The following is a 15,050-nucleotide window of genomic DNA, read 5'->3' as shown; positions in this document are numbered from 1 at the left end:
GTGAAGAAATGAAGCTATTTACATAGATTGAATATGATATTGCTTTAGTGATAGTTGCTTTTTTTGTACACATTCTCCTCTTAGACTCTATATTATTTTTTTCTTTCTTTTCATATGCAACAATAATAGTCTCTTTTAAAAAATTTAAGTGATGTTAAGTGAACTGAAATATGTGGCAATTACCACCTATTTAAGTGCTAACTTTCCTCCCATCACTTGTTCTTCTAATTTTTTTCTGAAAACACCAAGAGGCATTTGAAGTATACAATTTGTGCTTCAGTTAGGTAGGAGGAAATAGTCATATTGTTGATAAAGATCCAAATGCACCATAGAAGGTAATTATATATCTTTAGTTTTTTTTGCCTTTTTATTGAGAGCCATTCTAGAGGTTTGTTCTGGTAGTGTTCTTTCTTTCTTAATAGCATTAAACCTTTTTGAAATTTTTGATAATTAAAAATCTAGCTATATCATTTAAAAAACCTAATCCAAAAGCTCATCCTCAACAGAGAATTTAAAAAGGCATTTAATCACATCCTGCCACGATAACTTTATGTGGATAATAATTATTACTATATACATATAAACTAAGTCTTGAAACTTATTTTTTATGCCCAAAAGGGATTAATTGTTCAATTGCTCAATTCAACATGCTTAAGAAAGGCATCATGTTGAGAAGTTCATATAGAATCCATTGTGCTTAACGAAATCATAAACTTTCATTATAACCTTAACTGTGCATTTCTCATAAGTGGATATTAAGCAAAGATTCTGTTTAAATCCTATTTGCATATATTAGGAAATTAAACCAAGCATAAAAACCAGTAAATACAATTGAAATACTTGAAATTTTGGATTTGTTACTTCTCTATAGAACTTTTATTTTACATTATCAAACTATAACCTAAAAAGACTATATTAAATTTAAAGAAGAAATATATGCATAAACTTGAAAAGTAACAACACCTCGCAATAACATCCTTATAAGGACTCATCCAAGATTTGGAAATTGTTATTTTTGTTAAGATTAGGTCAAATAGGAAATTAAGGATGTTTTTATTAGCTTTAATCTAGCACAAGTGGATGAAAGACTATATTAATAGCAAAGACAATGCTACCATTAATAGCCTTGATGATGGTATACTATTCTATATTTTTTATTACATTCTGACGAAATGCTCCTCACTTAAATAGGTCTCTTATTAGGGTGGAACTTTTTTGTTTTTTTAGACTTAAGTTTTATTTTATTGCTTATGTACGCTTATTTCTATAATTTAAAAATTATTTAAGTATATTATTTTAATTATTTTTAAGTATATAAAAGTACAAACTACTTTTTATTCTACTATAACAACTACATAGAATGTGTAAATAAATTTTCTTTTCTTTTATATATATATATAGACACACACACACACATATATCCCTTAAATCACTGGGAAATAGTTAGAAGGAGTCATTCACAGCCAAATCTTCTTTATGTGCTATGCAATATACTGGTACAATATAAGGGATAATGTAATGATTGCTTCAAAATCATAACTTCCTTTTAGTAGGGATGTATAGCCTCTTCATGCAAAAACAATTTTCTTTCTAAAATCAATGTAATAAAAGCACTTCATTCCCTCATTTAGATGAATTATTAATACTGTCCTTTTTTGGCCTCTCACTCTTATAATTGTTCATTGTCAGTAGTGTGAGAATTTAATCAAACCCAAAATGAGAGTTTAGCCCTATGTTTAGCTTTGTTGTTAATTATGTTTGTCTATAGTTTAGCTTTTATTTAGTCCCTCAGGGATGTAGAAACAATACCTAGAATATCCAAGTATATTCTAGGATATTCTTCAATCTAAACTTTTCGCTTAAAACCAGTGTTTGATAGTAATTTTCTTAATATTAAAGTCCATATTTATGTTTTGTGTTAGTTAATAATACTTAATTTTTTTATTGATAGTTAGATCATTATAAATCATCCTTGGAACATAAAAACAATATCCACTGCAATAAAATCTAATTATTCCACTTGCAATTCAAAATATTTCAAGTGCTATAATCACTAAATGTATCTATCAAACTTCCTTTGGATTTAGGAGTCAAAAACAATTAAATTTTCCTTTTCCCCTACTTTGTTGCATCCTTAGACATATAGCTCAATCCATACCTTAGAAATAAATATATAAAACACCATTATAATACCAAGTATATGAGAAAATTGACAACTTTTGTAGTGGGGAAGGTTGTTCCAATTCTTAAAGAGTTTTTCTACCCTTGTGCTCTTACTTTCTAGTGTGTATTTTGTAGTCATTGTCCACAATAAGGTCTAAATCTTAAATGTTTGTTCATAGGATTGAAACTCAAGATCTATCATACATGGGTATATAGGATTAACATAGATCAAATTTTTAGATTAGATTTAAGTTGGACAAGATTAGTTTTTAGAGACTATAAAATAAAATTCATTTTTTTATTTTCTTTATGTGAGGGCCAAGTGTACGGCTACGATGCCGTATACTAATATTAGCATAGTGGGATTTTGGTAGCCGTCGGATTGGTTTCAATCCGGACCACTCGCTCCTGTATATAAACTATGGTTTTTGGGCTAATTGATATGCACATTTCTGTATTCTCTTTCCATATCCCATGCACTCACATTGGTGGAGGTGAGGGCACCTTTGATTTTCCTTGGGGAGTGCTTGGATTTGGGATTTCGGTTTAAATTTAGCTTTTGCATCGTTTAGATCTAGCTTTTTCCATTTCCTTTCTTTTGTTCTTTCCTTTCAGGATTTTGGTTTAGATATAGCTTTTTGTATTGTTTAGATCTACCATTTCTTTCCAGCTTTTTGTCATTTCTCTTCTTTTGCTCTTTCTTTTTCGTTCATCTTCATGGCCGATCTGCAATCTCCTCCTTTGACTCTAGAGCAGTAGTTGGTTCAATTGCTTGATGCTATGCACTTGCAATTGAACAACCAAACTCAATTGATGGCGGCATTCACGGCACGTGGTCCAACTCCTCCTGCTCTTGGTGCCAATCCTTGCGTTCGGCCGGAGTTCTTTCGTGGGAATCCTGGGGATGATGTGTACCATTGGTTCGATCACTTCACGGTGATTGCCACATATCATTCTTGGGATGATGCTCGACGTTTGCATGAATTTCCCATATGTCTCCAAGGGACGGCATTGCAGTGGTACAATGGATTGAGTGCGGCCACTCGTGGGGATAGGAGTGTTCTTCCGAACATCTTTAAATGTGCCTTTGGACATGCCGACGATTGTGACGATGCCTTCCAACAATTGCATCGTCTTCTCCAAAGGCCATCTGAGTCGGTGATGCAATTTGGCGTTCGTTTCCGAAGTCTTTTGCTTCGTGCAGAGCCTAATATGTCAGAGCGGATCAAGCTAGAAATGTTATGGCCAGCACTTCGTCAAGATCTTGTCGGCCTTGTGCATGCACTTGCTCCTGCCACCCTTAACGATGCTCTTCGCTTGGCACAACGTTATGAGACGTCGCCTCTTCCACTTCTTGTTGCACGTCCTTCAGCTCCACTTCCTATGAGTGATGGTCCTATTCCAATGGAGGTTGATGCTGCTGCTACTCGAGTCCACGGACAAGGGCGAGGACGTGGTCGTGGCCGTGATGTTCGTTGCTGGGCGTGTGATGAAGTTAGTCATACTTATCGGCATTGTCGACGCTTTCCGGATTGGGGACCTCCATTTCCTGGATGAAGACCTTGGCGTCAGCAACGTCCTGTTGATGCTGCTGCGGTGGAAGGTTTGGACACCGAGGTGCATCCAGGAAACGAGGAGTCGTGCGAGTAACGGAGGGACCTTGCGCGAATAAGTTAGTGACCCCTCCATCTTTCTTTTGAGAGTATCATCAAGGGGTTCACTCGGCACCGGTTCATCCAATGTTTACTTTCCAAGCTCGTTTTTATAACAAGAGGTCTCCTATTCTTCTCTCCGTGTTGGTTGATACAAGTTCGAGTTTATCTTCTATTGCTCGACCTGTTGCCACACGTTGTTGTCTACACTTGCGTTGTGCGGCGGGTCCAGTTTTCATTCTTTATGGCAACGGCCGCATACATGTATGTGCACGAGATGAGGCGGACCTGGTTGTGCGTGTGGGCAATCTCGAGCTTGAGTTGCAGTTGTTGCAGGTGGTGCCAAGTCAAGCTTTTGACCTCATTCTTGGTATGGATTGGTTGCAACACAATCATGCCAAGTGTGACTTTGAGGCTTCTCCCCCTTGTCTTATACTTCCTTATATTTCATCCATTCCTCTCATTTCCCTACCTTTTCGTCCCTCTACTTTTATCTCTACTTCTATTACTTTTGTTTCCCCATTATTTCCTCCTATGTTTCCATCTTGTTATACTCTTCCCTTTTCCGATCGCTCCGAAGATCTTTGTGTTGCAGCTATTGATTAGCTCATGAAAGGGTATTTTGATCTCTTTGAATTTGACTTATCTTCTGGGGCCAAGATTGCCACACGTCATCCGATTCCAACCAGGGATGCTCGTCCAATCAAGGTTCCTGTTCGTCGTCAGTCACCCAAGGAGACAAGATTTTACGTGCAAACGTCAAGGAGATGTTGGAGAAGGGTGTTATTTGGAAGTTGCGGAGCCCTTGGGCATGTGAACCTCATCTTGTGATGAAGCCTAATGGGAGTATTCGTTTCTGCATCGACTATCGTCTGTTAAATGAAGTGATGATCCCAGATGTGTACCCTCTTCCTCACACGGCTGATCTCTTGGATCGTATAGGGCAAAGTCGTTGGTTCACCAAGCTCGATCTTGCTTCTGGGTACTAGTAAGTACCGATGGCTAAAGAAGATATTCCTAAGACTTCTTTTCATACACCATATGGTTTGTACAAGTTCTTGGTGATGCCGTTTGGTTTGAACAATGCTTCAGCAACTTTCCAGCGGATGATGGACAAGATTCTTTGTAATATGCCAGAGGTGACTGCTAACTTCATTGATGATGTCTTGATTCACTCGGAGGGGACGTGGGAGGAGCACATTCGTGATGTGTGTAAAGTGTTGGATCGGCTACGGGACGTTGGTTTAAACCTGAAGCGGTCGAAGTGCGTGTTTGGGTCCAAGGACACAACTTATCTTGGGTACCGTATTTCTTGTGAAGGTTTGCAAGTTGATCCTAACAAACTTGTAGCCGTTCTAAAGTTCCCTACTCCGAAGTGTGTGAATGATGTGTAGCGCTTCCTGGGCAAGGTGTAGTATCTTGGTCGTTTTGTGGATCATCTTTCTAATCGCACTGCACCGTTGCGAGCGTTGCTAAAGTCGTCAATGTCATCTTTCATCTAGTCTTCAGATTATGAGCAGGTGTTTGTGAATCTCAAAGAGCTATTAACAACTCCTCCGGTTTTGGCATATCCTGACTACACTTGACATTTTATTTTGCGCGTAGATGCTTCTAATATTGGTCTTAGAGGTGTGTTGATGCAAGAAAGCCCGAGTGTGCCTGGTCAGCATCATCCCATTGCATATATAAGCCATACGTTACAACCAGCATAAATGAACTACTCCACGACAGAGAAGGAGTGTTTAGCGGCAGTTTGGGGTTTCGAGAAACTTCATGCATATCTACATGGTTCTTGAATGTTACTTGAAGGTGACCATGCTGCTGTTATTTCATTATTGAAGTGGAAGAACCTGGTTGGTCGTACTGCTCAGTGGGCTTTGAAGCTTCAAATATATAATTTTGATGTTGTTTATCGCCTAGGGAGTTTTATGGCTGATGCTGATGCCCTTTCTCGAGCTCCTCTTCCTTCTCCGCTCTCTTCTCATGTTTTTTATGAGCCTGTTGTTCCAACATCTGTGGATTTTCTAAACGAGGATTCTGTGCCGTCGGCAGTTGCTGTACTTGACGTTCAGTGTCCACAAGGCGCAAAGCAAGATCTACCTTCTTTTGATGAGGTTCGTGAGGCTCAAAAGATTGAGCCGTGGATTCGAAGGCTTCGAGATGTATTTGAGAATCCTGCATCACTTGCTGATGACTTGCCTTTTCGGCATTTACATACTCAATATCATCTTGAAGATGGCCTTCTTTATTTTGTGGGGACGGATCCTGATGATCCTTTACGGCTGGTGGTGCCTTCTCTCTTTATTCCGCGGTTTCTCCATTCCTACCATGATTCTGCTGTTCTAGGTGGGTATATGGGACATCGTCGTGTGACCGAAAAGCTGCGCAGGTCTTTCTATTGGCCGGAGATGCAACGTGATATTATCCGGCATGTGCGTAGCTATGTTTGGTGCCAAGCTCGTAATACTCCCCTTTGTGCTGCGGAAGGAAGGTTGGAGTCAATTGCAGTTTCCCGTCCGTTTGAGTTGGTGGCGTTTGATTTTATGGGACCTTTTCCACGATTGACTGCTGGCAATGAATATGTTATTATTGCTTCTGACTACTTGACTTGTTGGGTGGAAGTTGGTGCTCTTGCTAGCACCTCTGCAACTGCTGTTGGATACTTCCTCCTCAATCGAGTGGTGTTCCAGCATTCTTGTCCAGAGCGGATTCTTTCGGATAATGGTCCTGCATTTATAGCTGAGGTATTTCATGTTTTGACGTCTCGGTTGGGGATACGCCACACTTTTACGAGTGCTTATCATCCACAATCAGACGGTTTAGTGGAACGGTTCGTTCGGACATTCAAAGGGATGATTGCGAAGTATGTGAACTTTCAGCATTCGGATTGGGATGGTTATTTGCCGTCTCTTCGGTATGCTTATGTCACAAGGGTGCAGAGTTCTGTTGGTGCTTCACCATATAAACTTCTATATGGTCATGATCCAATATTACCAACGGAGCTGAGTTTACCTTCGCGATTGCCACGAGCTCCTAATGCTAGGTCATGGGATCAATATTTGACGAGCATTCTTCCACTTGTCCGAGCAGAGTCTGCCGAACACTTAGGCCGCGTACAAGTGGGACAACAATGGCGTTACAACTCCCATCATCGTCCACCTGCAGAGTACAAAGTGGACGATTTGGTGTTAGTCCATTTTCCCCATCTTACGATACGTGGTTTATCTAAGGGGCTCCTTGCGCAATGGAAAGGACCATATTGGGTGTTGCAGCAAGTTGGACTGCAAGTTTATGAGGTTTGGCATGACGTTCAACAGGCCGATCCTTTGGAGATTGTGCATGTGTAGCGGTTGAAACGCTTCATACAAAGGGATCAGGAGCAGTTAATACCGTCTACAAATCCGCCGATGCCTCCTCCTGATGTTCCTCCAGATCCCGGCCCATCTACAAAAGAACCCTGACGACCTTCCATTATTCCGAGAGGAGGGGATGATGTGAGGGCCAAGTGTACGGCTACAATGCCGTATACTAATATTAGCGTAGTGGGATTTTGGTAACTGTCGGATTGGTTTCAATCCGGACCACTAGCTCCTGTATATAAACTAGGGTTTTTGGGCTAATTGATATGCACATTTCTATATTCCCTTTCCATATTCTATGCACTCACATTTAGTATTTTATCAAATTTTTTATCATCTTCCCTTTTGCTGATGAGCTCATGAGAGTAAAACCCAAGAAAGTGGTTAGAGTTATTGAGATAGTCACAGCTCAAAGAGCTAACTTATTTTCTAAAATAACTAATATTCAAAAATAAAATATTTTAATATGCTATACATTCCCAATCCAGCAACACTTGGCTTGCTTATATATTTTAAATAGTATATATTATTATAAGATATAGGCAAACTTGAATAATTTTGCATTAGCAAAATTTGCAAGAATATGATAGAAATTAATACTACAATAAAAAGGTTTGAAATCATTTTGTTTACTAAAGAGAATGCTTGAATTCTCATATTATTTGACCTAAAACTATTTATTGTTCATTTCTTAAGCTTGTCAATTTTACCTTATGCAATTCTATAAGGACTTTGAAGAAGAGTTCAAGAAATCACTATCTTATTGCCACATAGAGAAACATAATCATTATGGCCCTTGAGCTTTTGGATTGCCTCTAACACCAACAACAATGGCCCACTAAAAAAGTGTGATAAAATTTTGTAATGAACTTCCATAGTATGTTGGCTCACATATCACTCGATTAGCACAATCATGACCATATTTTTAGAGAGGGTGTTCTCACCTATTTGACTAAAACTAGATCTACTAGTTTTAAATGTTAATGCCCTCCAAAAAAGAAAAAAAACTCTCTCTTAGCACATGAATGACAGTGACCGGTGTTTATATAATGTATAAAGATGGTAAAATAAACTAGAATATACTTAGTGTTTATAATTTTATAAACACAATATTAATCTAAATGACTAAGGTTAAAAGGAAAACATTCTTAGTTTGTTTTGGAAACCACATAAACCAATTCGACTCTATGAAAAAATATTTACTTCTTCCTTCCAAAGATCCCGTGACTTGATCGCCATCCATGCCCGGAGAAGAGATAGAGAATAGAGGCATAAGTTCTCATTGCTAATATAATTGTAAGGTGCAAATTTTCCGTTCTAAACTCCTTGCTGAAGATCCTTGATCGATCAATTCACCTGTGTAGAGCTCGCCACCACAGCCGCCACCACAAAATTCTTCATCATCTTGGATCAAATTGCTCTTCTTTTTCCACGTTCTATGATTTTCTCTGTGGGAATCGTCCATGTCGGTGGCTGCCATGCCTATGAAAAACAAACACTTCTCGAAGTGAAGGTACTGTAGGGGTTTTTTTGCGAGTATGGAGAGAGCTTGCGTGATTGGCGCTGGTGGCTTCATTGCGTCGTGGATTGTTGCCAAGCTGCTGGATCGAGGCTACACAGTGCATGGCACCGTTCGAGATCCAGGTGATCGATTCTTGGCCGCATTTTGACTTTTGATTCCTTTTGATTCCTTTTGATTCCTTTTGGTTCTAGACGACGATGAGAAGTATGGGCATTTGAAGAAGCTCCCGGGCGCCAGCGAGAGATTATCACTGTTTAGAGCTGATGTTCTCGACTATGACTCGCTTGTGCCCGCTGTTCGTGGCTGCCATGTTGTCTTCCACACCGCTTGTCCCGTTGCCCATAAGTTTGAGGATCCAGACGTGAGTTTTTCTTTTCTCTTGGAGATTCTTTCCTTTTCATCGATGGTACTGCTGACAGGCTGTGTTAAAACCCGCCATGGATGGCACTCGAAATGTGATGGAAGCTTGCCACAAGGAGAATATCAAGCGTGTTGTGTTCACCTCCTCTGGAGCTGCCATGATTTTCGATCCAAATCGCTCTCGAGATCAAATCATCGATGAGAGCTGCTGGTCTGATCCTGAAGCCTGCCGAAAGCACCAGGTAAAGGAAGAGAAGACGCTAGATTCTTTTCAAAAACTTCTATCACGATTTTTCTTCCAGCAATGGTACAGGCTTGCTAAAACCGAGTCGGAGAAGCTCGTTAGCAAACTTGGCGACGAGTTTGGAATCCGTGTCGTTGTCATCTGCCCTGTTGTGGTGCTTGGCCCCATCTTGCAATCCAAGATCAACGCCAGCGTTGGTTTCGTGGCAACTCTGATGAATGGTATATAAACGTACAATTTTTCTTCATTTTTCTTCTTTTTTCTTCATATAAAGAAGGAAACTTTGTTCTTGCGCAGGCTCGAAAACCAGCTACCCGAACACATACTTTGGGCTAGTGGACGTGCGAGATGTTGCCGAGGCACACATTGCGGGCTACGAGGATCCCAACGCCTCTGGCCGCTACTTCTGCATTGCATGCTCGAAGCTCTGCAAGGAGATGATCGAGACTCTCAAGGAGAACTTCCCACAGTACTCGTACCCAGAGAAGTAAGCCATTCCTTCTGGTTCTTGTATGATCAAAAACATATTTTCTTTTTATTTTGTAGGTGTGAAACTGGAGGAGATTTATTCGAGAAGTTTTCGAATTTATTCGAGAAGTTCTCGAACAAGAAGATCCTGTCCCTCATCAAGGAGTTCATCCCCTACGAGAAGATGCTGGTGGACACGGTCGCTAGCCTGCAAGAGAAAGGCTTGCTCTAAATGCCGTGCTCAAAACTCATACAAGCACTGGTACTCTCGCTACCTACAGATCCGTCAAACACTTCCAGCGGCTCTTCGTTTGCAAAATACGTTTTTCCACCCTGAATTTTTCATTAGCAGCAAAGTTTCTTCCAGCTTCTCTAAGCTGCCGGCGCGGGATGCACTGGTCTTTCTCCGCGGAGATCCACCCTCTGTTTGGATCGCTCCACTGGCGTGGTGTTCTGTGCAAGAAAACCGTGAGGCCGGAGTCCCGGAGCTTGGCAACCTTTGCGATCTCTTCCAAGATACTGTCGTCTGCCGCACTCGCTCATCCCAACGTCGATGTAGTGGAAACTGCTCGATGCTCGAGGAACTCTTTGCTGATACGAGGAATCGAGGCAAAGCCAAGCTCTTCCTCCTTTTCTTTCTTCACGCCTTCTGATCCCGGCTGTGTAAGTGCGCTAGCTCCGCCATCAACTGGTTTAAAACCACACCAACCTTTGCTCCTGTGTTATCATCGCAATGGCAACCACTCCTGCCAGGATCTAAATCATTGGCACGAGTGAGACTGAGTGAGGATATGGCGATCGCTCTCCAGATTGGCAAGATGGCCCGAGAGGGAATCTAAACCGATGCCAGCAACTGTTTCCGGAATTGCCAAGGCGCAGCAATGACAAATGTATGCAACACTTCAAAACCAATGCATCAAGACATTTTCTAGGGAGAATTCTAAAGCAAGATAGGATCCAGTGAAACGCAGTGGTGTTTGCATATGCCCATCCCCGGTATCTTGTTTGAATCTGTCGCGATGGTGCCCAAAAGAGCTTTTCTGTAGTTCGAGCTTGCTCCTCAAAAGAGAGAAGCTTTGAACCAAAATTTCCCTACAGGTCTCCTTTCGATTTCCTCTTGGTAGTGCACCCACCTTAAATCGAGACGGTGATCATGCTCCAACAATGGCCTGCTACGATGTTTTCTTCCTCTGGGGAACCCGCATTCGTATGATCCTCGCGGTCTTCCAGCGCCCGACGAAGGTCAGCGCTCTAAGAGACGTCGCCTCTCGGATAAGATACTCGAAGAATTCGTGTTTCTTCTTTTCTTTCTAGGTGAACGGGCAGCTTGAGCGTTCCAAAGGCTACTTCTAGTCTGGAAAAAACTTTTGCCCACACGCTCAAAGTTTTCTTGATGTTTCCGCACGAATTCCGCTTGATCCAAATCAACGACGTATAATGTGACTTTTTCTCTTCAGACGAAACGAAAAAGACAAGCACAATATACAAATGAGAGTTAACTGTAGGGCTGCTTTGCGATTATGGAGGGAGGGAGGAGAGCTTGCGTGATAGGCGCCGGCGGCTTCATCGCGTCATGGATCGTCGCTAAGCTGCTGGATCGAGGCTACAAAGTTCATGGCACCGTTCGAGATCCAGGTGAGTAATGTATTCATTATCGATACTTGGCCACATTTTGGCTGGATTCTAGACGACGATGAGAAGAATGGGCATTTGAAGAAGCTCCCTGGCGTCGGGGAGAGATTATCGCTGTTTAGAGCTGATGTTCTCGACTATGAGTCGCTTGTGCCCGCTGTTCGTGGTTGCGATGTTGTCTTCCACACCGCTTGTCCCGTAGCTCCAAACTTTGAGGATCCAGACGTAAGTTTTGGAGATTTTCTTCTTCTCATCGATCGTGCTGCTAACAGGCTGTGTTAAAACCTGCTGTGGATGGCACTCGAAATGTAATGGAAGCTTGCCACAAGGAGAATATCAAGCGTGTTGAGACACATAATCATTATGGCCATTATACCATTAGCACAATCATGACTATATTTTTAGAGAGAGTGTTCTCACTTATTTGACTAAAACTAGATCTACTAGTTTTAAATGTCAATGCCCTCCAAAAAAGAAACAAAACTCTCCCTTAGCACATGAATGATAGTGACCAGAAAGGAGTGTCTATCTTCCTAGGGATTTTGTGAATCCAGAATTGGTGTTTATATAATGTATAAAGATGGTAAAATAAACTAGAATATACTTAGTGTTTATAATTTTATAAACATAATATTAATCTAAATGACTGTAGCGTTTTATAGGTAGGTTAAACGGAAAACATTCTTAGTTTGTTTTGGAAACCACATAAACCAATTCCACTCTATGAAAAAATATTTACTCCTTCCTTCCAAAGATCCCGTGACTTGATCGCCATCCAAGACGTGAATCCATGCCCGAAGAAGAGATAGAGAATAGAGGCATAAGTTCTTATTGATAATATAAATTGTAAGGTGCAAGTTTTCCATTCTAAACTCCTTGCTGAAGATCCTTGATCGATCAATTCACCTGTGTAGAGCTCGCCATCACAGCCGCCACCATAAAATTCTTCATCATCTTGGATCAAATTGCTCTTCTTTTTCCACGTTCTATGATTTTCTCTGTGGGAATCGTCCATGTCGGTGGCTGCCATGCCTATGAAAAACAAACACTTCTCGAAGTGAAGGTACTGTAGGGGTTTTTTTGCGAGTATGGAGAGAGCTTGCGTGATTGGCGCTGGTGGCTTCATTGCGTCGTGGATTGTTGCCAAGCTGCTGGATCGAGGCTACACAGTGCATGGCACCGTTCGAGATCCAGGTAAGCGATGGATTGATCGATTCTTGGCCGCATTTTGACTTTTGATTCCTTTTGATTCCTTTTGATTCCTTTTGGTTCTAGACGACGATGAGAAGTATGGGCATTTGAAGAAGCTCCCGGGCGCCAGCGAGAGATTATCACTGTTTAGAGCTGATGTTCTCGACTATGACTCGCTTGTGCCCGCTGTTCGTGGCTGCCATGTTGTCTTCCACACCGCTTGTCCCGTTGCCCATAAGTTCGAGGATCCAGACGTGAGTTTTTCTTTTCTCTTGGAGATTCTTTCCTTTTCATCGATGGTACTGGTGACAGGCTGTGTTAAAACCCGCCATGGATGGCACTCGAAATGTGATGGAAGCTTGCCACAAGGAGAATGTCAAGCGTGTTGTGTTCACCTCCTCTGGAGCTGCCATGATTTTCGATCCAAATCGCTCTCGAGATCAAATCATCGATGAGAGCTGCTGGTCTGATCCTGAAGCCTGCCGAAAGTACCAGGTAAAGGAAGAGAAAACGCTAGATTCTTTTAAAAAACTTCTATCACGATTTTTCTTCCAGCAATGGTACAGGCTTGCTAAAACCGAGTCGGAGAAGCTCGTTAGCAAACTTGGCGACGAGTTTGGGATCCATGTTGTTGTCATCTGCCCTGTTTGGGTGCTTGGCCCCATCTTGCAATCCAAGATCAACGCCAGCGTTGGACTCGTGGCAACTTTGATGAATGGTATGTCAACGTACAATTTTTCTTCATTTTTCTTAATGTACAGAAGGAAACTTTGTTCTTGCGCAGGCTCGAAAACCAGCTACCCGAACATATACTTTGCACTAGTGGACGTGCGAGATGTTGCCGAGGCACACATTGCGGGCTACGAGGATCCCAACGCCTCTGGCCGCTACTTCTGCATTGCATGCTCCAAGCTTTGCAAGGAGATGATCGAGACTCTCAAGGAGAACTTCCCACAGTACTCGTACCCAGAAAAGTAAGCCATTCCTTCTGGTTCTTGTATGATCAAAAACATATCTTCTTTTTATTTTGTAGGTGTGAAACTGAAGGAGATTTATTCGAGAAGTTCATGAATTTATTTGAGAAGTTCTCAAACAAAAAGATCCTGTCCCTCATCAAGGAGTTCATCCCCTACGAGAAGATGCTGGTGGACACGGTCGCTAGCCTGCAAGAGAAAGGCTTGCTCTAAATGCCGTGCTCAAAACTCCTACAAGCACTGGTACTCTCGCTACTTACAGATCCGTCAAACACTTCCAGGATTCAAAAGTGCATATCGAGGCGGCTCTTCGTCTGCAAAATACGTTTTTCCACCCTGAGTTTTTCATTAGCAGCAAAGTTTCTTCCAGCTTCTCTAAGCTGCCGGCACCGGATGCACTGGTCTTTCTCTGCGGAGATCCACCCTCTGTTTGGATCGCTCACTGGCGTCGTGTTCCGTGCAAGAAAACCGTGAGGCCGGAGTCCCGGAGCTTCGCAACCTTTGCGATCTCTTCCAAGATACAGTGTCCTCCGCCGCACTCGTTCCTCCCGACGTCGATGTAGTGGAACTGCTCGATGCTGTCGAGGAACTCTTTGCTGATACGAGGAATCGAGGCAAAGCCAAGCTCTTCCTCCTTTTCTTTCTTCACTGCGGCAGACTGTAGCACGCCTTCTGATCCCGGCTGTGTAAGTGCGCTAGCTCCGCCATCAACTGGTTTAAAACCACACCAACCTTTGCTAAAATCCATGACGATCGTCCTGTGTTATCATCGCAATGGCAACCACTCCTGCCAGGATCTAAATCATTGGCCCGAGTGAGACAGAGTGAGGATACGGCGATCGCTCTCCAGATTGGCAAGATGGCCAGAAGAAACTAAATCTGCCCAGAGAGGGAATCTAAACCGATGCCAGCAACTGTTTCCGGAATTGCTAAAGCGCAGCAATGTGTCCCAGTGGAACGCAGTGGTGTTTGCATATGCCCATCCCCGGTATCTTGTTTGAATCTTTTGCGATGGTGCCCAAAAGAGCTTTTCTGTAGTTCGTGCTCCTCAAAAAGAGAAGCTTTGAACCAAAATTTCCCTACAGATCTCTTTTCGATCTCCTCTTGGTAGTGCACCCACCTTAAATCGAGACGGTGATCAGGCTCCAACAAATGGCCTGCTACGATGTTTTCTTCCTCTGGGGAACCCGCATTCGTATGATCCTCGCGGTCTTCCAGCGCCCGACGAAGGTCAGCGCTCTAAGAGACGTCGCCTCTCGGATAAGATACTCGAAGAATTCGTGTTTCTTCTTTTCTTTCTAGGTGAACGGGCAGCTTGAGCGTTCCAAAGGCTACTTCTAGTCTGGAAAAAACTTTTGCCCACACGCTCAAAGTTTTCTTGATGTTTCCGCACGAATTCCACTTGATCCAAATCAACGACGTATAATGTGACTTTTTCTCTTCAGACGAAACGAAAAAGACAAGCACAATATACAAATGAGAGTT

The 15,050-nt window shown here is 42.2% G+C and overlaps 2 protein-coding genes across 2 annotated transcripts; both read left to right on the top strand.

Moving 5' to 3' along the window:
• Window positions 1-8,493: 8,493 nt before the first annotated feature.
• Window positions 8,494-10,139, top strand: LOC112347642 (cinnamoyl-CoA reductase 1-like). Its single transcript, XM_024678849.1, has 6 exons — window positions 8,494-8,818; window positions 8,888-9,057; window positions 9,116-9,298; window positions 9,359-9,521; window positions 9,598-9,787; window positions 9,847-10,139. The coding sequence occupies exons 1-6, from the start codon at window positions 8,713-8,715 to the stop codon at window positions 9,998-10,000; spliced, it is 966 nt and encodes a 321-aa protein (XP_024534617.1). The 5' UTR covers window positions 8,494-8,712; the 3' UTR covers window positions 10,001-10,139.
• Window positions 10,140-11,273: 1,134 nt separating this feature from the next.
• On the top strand, window positions 11,274-13,944 carry LOC112347694 (cinnamoyl-CoA reductase 2-like). Its single transcript, XM_024679018.1, has 9 exons — window positions 11,274-11,403; window positions 11,456-11,625; window positions 11,673-11,812; window positions 12,464-12,594; window positions 12,676-12,845; window positions 12,904-13,086; window positions 13,147-13,309; window positions 13,376-13,565; window positions 13,625-13,944. The coding sequence occupies exons 1-9, from the start codon at window positions 11,289-11,291 to the stop codon at window positions 13,776-13,778; spliced, it is 1,416 nt and encodes a 471-aa protein (XP_024534786.1). The 5' UTR covers window positions 11,274-11,288; the 3' UTR covers window positions 13,779-13,944.
• Window positions 13,945-15,050: the final 1,106 nt, after the last annotated feature.

This window comes from Selaginella moellendorffii, unplaced genomic scaffold, assembly GCF_000143415.4.
Source record: "Selaginella moellendorffii unplaced genomic scaffold, v1.0 SELMOscaffold_23, whole genome shotgun sequence".
NCBI lineage: Eukaryota > Viridiplantae > Streptophyta > Lycopodiopsida > Selaginellales > Selaginellaceae > Selaginella > Selaginella moellendorffii.
The sequence above is the reverse complement of the archived record's forward strand: the minus strand, read 5'-3'. Positions and strand labels throughout refer to the sequence as shown.